The sequence below is a fragment of the Mangifera indica genome, chromosome 5 (assembly GCF_011075055.1).
Source record: "Mangifera indica cultivar Alphonso chromosome 5, CATAS_Mindica_2.1, whole genome shotgun sequence".
NCBI lineage: Eukaryota > Viridiplantae > Streptophyta > Magnoliopsida > Sapindales > Anacardiaceae > Mangifera > Mangifera indica.
In genome coordinates, this window is record NC_058141.1 from 7,880,739 (window position 1) to 7,887,627 (window position 6,889).

The window sequence follows — 6,889 nt, forward strand, 5'->3', positions numbered from 1 at the left end:
AAAAGATAACTTTACTCTTAGATATAACATATTTGGTTAAGTTTAATATCTCTTATAAGTGAATACTTGAGTTTTTAAAATTTTGTAAATGAGAGTTTAACAATGGACTAAACTTTGGGTGGGAGCGGTAGGAAAAAAGGAAAATATGTGTAACTTCTATCCTATAATAGTTATTGAGGCTTTAATATATTCAATTGCCAATAAGTTTCTTTAATTGCCCCAAGGCAATTAACACAAACAACTCAAGTCTATTTGTCATGGGTAAACACAGACCCAATAAAGCTTATTCTAGTGATTCTTTGTTTTTTTTATCTAACAACCCTTTTAGACATGTGAACACGATTTTGGCCCTAGGATTTTTGCTCTAAGACACATAAGTTGAAGGACAAATACGGTAGAGAAGAAATTATATGTTGCCCCTCAAAATTATGTCATAATCTATAATTAATGGACATTCATTAACTCTTAAGAGGTGTTTGATTTAGAAAATATTTTATTATTAAAATTAAAATATTGCATTGAAGATAGATTACTTTAAAAATTATTGAATATAAATTATTATTATATATGATAAAATTATATAAGTATAAATAATTATTATATTTGATAAGAGTTAATAAAATAATACTAATATATTATTTTACTTAAATTCTCTTGGGTATAATCATTATGAAATATTTGTTATGTCATTTGTTATATTGATTGAAAATGTGATTATTTTTGTTATAAAAAATTAATATATAAAGATATAGTTATAATAAAATCAAGATTATCTTAATAATATTTTAATATCTAAAGTGAAGGTGATAATCAGATTACCCGTTATATTATTTAGCATATCATTATTGATAACAAAATATTACCGAAATCTTTTTATTACTTATAAACCAAATAAAATAATATAAATAATAAAAGATAGATTACCAGAATAATTTTTAATCCCTCTTAACCAAATGTACCCTTAAAGTATTGCACATTTCTATTTCTGTATCTACAAGATATCCTAACTATGAACAGGAAAAAATATCTTAGATATTAAAAATTTGGGATATTTGAGATTATGTGAATTAGGAAATCCAGTTTAGATTTCTCTTTTTCATATTATTATTATTTTGTAATAAAAAATCTTATTTGAGTTAGATCGTTTCTTTAGGACAGAATTAACTACGTCAAATAGGTCAAATCTTATATTTAATTATTAACTATACAACCATTAAATCAGATAAATTAAGAGTTGTATAAGTATATATTAAATAAGAAGCATTTTATTTTGTAGACAATAATATTTATTATGATTTGATGAGAAAATGCCTCGTTTTGGCCAACAACATTTGCAAATATAAAGCAGGGCAAAGGACTATTTTTCACTCAAGTTTTAAAAAGAAAATAAATATATATCTATAAAATTTTAAAAATTCAAACACCCATCTACGACCAAATTACTAATAAAAATTTTAATTAGAATTAGAGATAAAGTCGTCATTTACTAAAAAATTTTAAAAATTAAAGTTTTATCATATTTTTTCCTCCAAGTTTAAAAATTTTACAATTTTCTTCTCACTTAAAGTTTTCAAGTTTTGAAAAGTGATCATTTCACCCTTAAATTCGTAGGTTTTCTTTCTTCCTTCTTCGACAACCATCTGCAACGATGATTGCATCTCTTCCTAGACATCGACGAAGAGATGTCATCTCTTCCTAGACATTAACGAAGAGACGTTGTCTCTTCGTCTTCGCTGACAAACAGACGACACCTCTTTGTCTCTTTTTCTCTTTTGACAAAGATTCATCTATCGAAGATAATAGTCAGCTCTCCTTCTCATTTTCAGATTGTCATCATTATCGAAAATAGTTGCCAGAGATAGGAGAAAGAAAACCTAGGGATTTTGAGGTGAAATAGTTACTTTTCAAAATTTGGAAACTTTGGACAAAGGAAAATTGTGAGATTTTTAAACATGAAAAGAAAAATATGATAAAATTTTAATTTTTTAAATTTTTTTAGTAAATAACGGTTTTAAATCTAATCATAACTAAAATTTTTAATAAAAAGTAGGTCATAAGTGAGTATTTAAGTTTTAAAACCCTACAAATCTGTATTTATCTTTATATTAAAATTTCGGTGAGAAATAGTCTTTTGCCCTATAAAGTATTAAAAATGTGCACACTTCCAAAAGTCAAAAAGTTAGTGTAAGTTAAGTTAGATTTTAACCTACCAATACTTGATATGAGTTTAAACTTTACTAGTCAAGAGTGATACATTTTAAAATCAGCTAATATATTAATTAATGTGACAACTTATACATTCTGCTACAATTGAAACTTTATATGAATCATACAACACTTATTATATGAACTGAGTATATTATGTTTTTTATTAAAATGGAAAGCTATATTATAAATTTTCAGAGTGTATTGGCCATGATAAATAAGTTACACCATTATATAATATAATATAATATATAGACACGCCAGAGCAGTATTCCACAAAAAGCCTCTGCATTTTATAATAGCATACATAGTTGATATTAGTTTTAAAGTATAAACTGGAATTGTTATGAAAATTTAAATTTAATTAATAAGGTTTCGCTTTGATTACAAGACGGAATTATGTAAGTGGGCTCAAGTTTCACGTAGAAAGAGGTATGGAAGCTTCGAATAAAGAGTTTTGACTCTATTTTTCAAAATAAAAGAGATAAACAAAATTGGTTGCACGCATGGGAAGCAAACCCTAGGTCAAGGAACAGACAAGAAGGGTTCAAACCGAGGGCTAGATTTGGGGAGTTTCACTGAATTTGGAGTTCCAAGTTTTGGATTTTGACTCACTCATCTTCAAGTTCCACCATTAAATTCACTGTACTATACTTGCTCACCAATAACTAGACAATGTCTCTTTTATTAACCATGCAAAGAATTTCAATTATGAAAATTTTCTATCAATTTTTGCATTGAGGAATCCTATACTTTGTTTTCCAAAGCCCTCCAAAATCAGAGATGATTGACACTTGCTTTTCATTAATCATGCGTCAAACCAAACTCTACACTAGCTAATTTTAGTCTTGCAAGCACCGTTTTTATTTCTAAGTGAAAATAAAAACCATTAATGTTTTTGAAATAGTTATACATGCAATGGTCTCAACTAAATTTAGCATGAACATTTGGTTATTGCATTGGGAGAACAATTATTTACAATCCTTCTTTTTTGACATAATGGTACTTTTTTACTCTCGAAATTTAAAAATGATATTTTCCATCGTGAAGTTAATAAATTTTAATCGTGATAATTTAATATATTCTTTACCGTCTTTATATGTTGCGACTATTGTGTTATTATGATGAAAAATTTAGTGATAATTATTTTATTGTCAATAGTGGATGAAAACAAACTTGAGTTTATATATAGATAATATGTGCATATGAGTGATTAGGAATAGATATACATTTCTTCTCTAAAAGAGAAATACTACACATGCACACTAATTTTTTTTTTTTTTTATATGAGGGCATATGGTTAAGAATATGGATGCTATTTATGTTTAAGGGTAACTATAGCATAATATATAAGTAATGATTTTACTATCAGATAGCATATCGATGTGATGAAGAAGGTGGCTTGCTCTAAGCAGTGATTAGACAAAATGATTTTTATGTAAATTGAAATCGATTTGATTAGCAGTTGACAATTCAAGATCTGTTTTAATTTTTAAAACTATATATATAAGACTAAAAAGATCTTAAAAAATAGGTCAAAATTCTAAGTACCCTTAGTTACAAGCATTCAATTTTTTTTTTTTAAATATATATCATAAATATTGATAAACACACTATTTTATTTTCCCTCTTTTTACCTTCTTAAAAAAAAAAAAATCAAAGATTATTGAAACACATTTAAATAATATTTTAACTTGTCATGGCATCACATCGAATGATAAAGACGAAAGTGTCACTTTCATATTTTGGAGAACCAAAATTTTTCATGAAAACTTAACAGACCCGATGATAATTTTTCTCCAAACAATAAAGTATGAACAAAAGTGAACTGCTTTCGAACCGGATAGTATGGCCCCAATTATAATAAACAAGCCCAGAAAACTATAGTAGGTAGCTACCCTTTGTTGACAACTCTGAATGAAAGAAAGGTTAAGAGTCAACACTCACAAATGAGGATACTTAGTGGTCCCATTAATTAGACTTTAGGGTTTCATAAAATTAACCATAAAAATCTGACAAAGTCAGTGGAATAGAAGCTCTGGGGAATGGAATAGAAACGGGATTTTCGGATTCTGAGAAAATTAACATCATTATTTTAATGTAAAGAGGTCAGATGGGAATTTTTCAGTTGAATATAATTTTGAGCTTGTGTATTGGAAGTTGGTTAGGGTCCACGTTTCCAAATAATAATTCAAACAGAAGACCATTAAATAATTGTTTTTTTAGAAGCTTGTTTTGTCTTCATTTGTAGTGGATACAACAAAATAATTCATGGGATTAGTATGATAAATGAGAAATTAAAGACATATTCATAATCCCCACAAGCTGCTGATTTTGTAGCTTCTTGAGATTCCTCAAATTGGATTAAACTAACCCAAAATAGGTTCGTTAATGTACAAGTAAGAAATAAGAGTCTTCACTAAATTTCATTAATTTCCCTTCCTTGGTAGTTGTTCTGTATAGAGGTTTGCCATTAGCGTCTGATTGAGCCAACCCGTTCCTCGCAAAACACACACTTCTTTAAAAGTCACCAGAAAGGGCGGCTGATCCTTCGGAGGCAGACCCCTCCTCAGGAAGCATATATTGCCTTCTTATTAACTAACTTGACTTAATTACTTCACTGCTAACAACTTGCTTATTTCTTACATTTTACTTCTCTTCTGGGTTGTGTTTTATAGGTTTTCTTGTTTTTAGGGTTCCTTCAAACACTTTTTAAGGTTCAAAAGTGCAAAAAGTATTAGCTCTTCAGTTTTGAAATACTGGGTTTGGGTTTAAAAATGGAGGAGAGAAATGATGGTGAGAAGCTAGATGAAGTCCTCCTACCAGGTTTTAGGTTTCATCCAACTGATGAAGAACTTGTAGGGTTTTATCTCAAGAGAAAGATTCAACAACGCCCTCTCTCTATTGAGCTCATCAAGCAAATAGACATATATAAATACGATCCATGGGATCTTCCAAGTAAGATTATATTTCAACTTTTTTTGAATGAATGAAAAATATATACGTCACTATATATATTTTTACTTTTAGTTAACAAAAATCTTTTCATACATTATCATTACAAGCGAAATGATTTCTTTTGACAAGCTTCTTCAATATGTAGAACTGGCGACTACGGGGGAGAAAGAATGGTACTTCTACTGCCCGAGGGACCGGAAATACAGAAACAGTGCAAGGCCTAACCGAGTAACCGGAGCTGGGTTTTGGAAAGCCACCGGAACCGATCGACCCATCTACTCATCGGAAGGCTCCAAGTGCATTGGCTTGAAGAAATCACTTGTTTTTTACAAGGGAAAAGCGGCCAAAGGTATTAAAACTGACTGGATGATGCATGAGTTCCGGTTACCTTCTCTTACTGACTCGGCGCCACCAAAGAAATTCATGGACAAAAGCAACATTCCTGCCCATGTAAAGTATCCCGAAACTTTTATTATTATAGATTGATTTTGTTTTTCTTTATTTTACTAATAACTCGATAAATTTATTTGCAGGAATCTTGGGCGATATGCCGGATATTCAAGAAAACAAATTCTAATGCACAAAGAGCTCTCTCTCATTCATGGGTCTCTTCCTTACCTGAAACCATAACCACCACTAATGATATTCAGGTTAAAGGTTCATACAACACTCAGATCGGTTCAGAGAATATGTTATTGACGGGTAAAACGCGTTCATCTCTCCATTTTGATTACATTAACAACAATATGCAGTATTCATCACCTACCACTACTACAACATTTTCTACTTTCGATCATATCGTCCCCTTCAAACCCATCAATCCAATGCCTAATAAACCTCAACAACTGTCCGTTTCAACCGGAGATCTCGCCACTAACTACTTATTTTCACCTTTCGAAATGCCCACTCCCGCTATATTTTCACCCATGCTCGGAGATATTGGTAAGACTTCAGAGCAGTGTTTAGATTTTGGAGGATCACAAGAGCAGTGTAGTGGGTTCTCAACAAGTGTTTTACCACATGAAATGCAAGTTGTGAATATGAACAATAATGGAGAGGAATATGCTTATGCAAAGAATCAAAATGTGATGCAGCAAGTTGACGATCAGTGGACGAATAGTGTTCGATCCATTGGGTTTCCGTTGAGTTTGCCAATGAGTATGGGTGAAGCTTGGAAGCCTAGCATATTGTGGGATTCTTCATCGTGCCCAAGCGATATGCCCACATGTGTTTCCACAAAGTGCTACACTTAGTAGACTTGATATAATTAAACGATGTGGAAACACGAAGTTTGATGTAGGCAGCAATTTCATTTGTTCATGTTAGGAAATTAAAATGTTTATTAGTATTTACTCTTAACATGTTAGAATCCTTTTGTAGGCCTTTGAATATTTTCTAATTCAAAACTATTTTGTTGATTAATTTATGCACTCGTGCATACATGATAAACGACCATTCAAGATCCAATATCCCAATTTTAACATGAGAGTTTTAATGTGATATAACCTTAACCTATTAAAGCTCTGTGTGATAGATCTTCAATAATTTGTTTAGCAAGTCTCATATTATTTAATCTTTTCTAGTATAATTAGGGAAATTCTGCAAACCTCCTTGAAATTAAAAAAAACAAAAAAAATCACAAGACCTTCTTTTAGTTCTCAAACCCTAAATTTCAATTTAAAACTATTATCAATCCACACTACCCTCAAAACTTTCGTAACATATA

The 6,889-nt window shown here is 30.3% G+C and overlaps 1 protein-coding gene across 1 annotated transcript; it reads left to right on the top strand.

Moving 5' to 3' along the window:
• The first annotated feature begins 4,982 nt into the window (after window positions 1-4,982).
• LOC123215308 (protein FEZ-like) lies at window positions 4,983-6,416 on the top strand. The gene is made up of 3 exons (XM_044635349.1): window positions 4,983-5,163; window positions 5,309-5,613; window positions 5,697-6,416. The coding sequence occupies exons 1-3, from the start codon at window positions 4,983-4,985 to the stop codon at window positions 6,414-6,416; spliced, it is 1,206 nt and encodes a 401-aa protein (XP_044491284.1).
• The last annotated feature ends 473 nt before the right edge of the window (window positions 6,417-6,889 follow it).

Excerpts from the sequence above, each read along its gene's own strand:
- LOC123215308 (XM_044635349.1), top strand. The coding sequence starts at position 4,983 with ATGGAGGAGAGAAATGATGGTGAGAAGCTAGATGAAGTCCTCCTACCA. Across the intron at positions 5,164-5,308 it reads CGATCCATGGGATCTTCCAA|AACTGGCGACTACGGGGGAG; the intron begins GTAAGATTATAT and ends TTCAATATGTAG. Across the intron at positions 5,614-5,696 it reads AAAGCAACATTCCTGCCCAT|GAATCTTGGGCGATATGCCG; the intron begins GTAAAGTATCCC and ends ATTTATTTGCAG.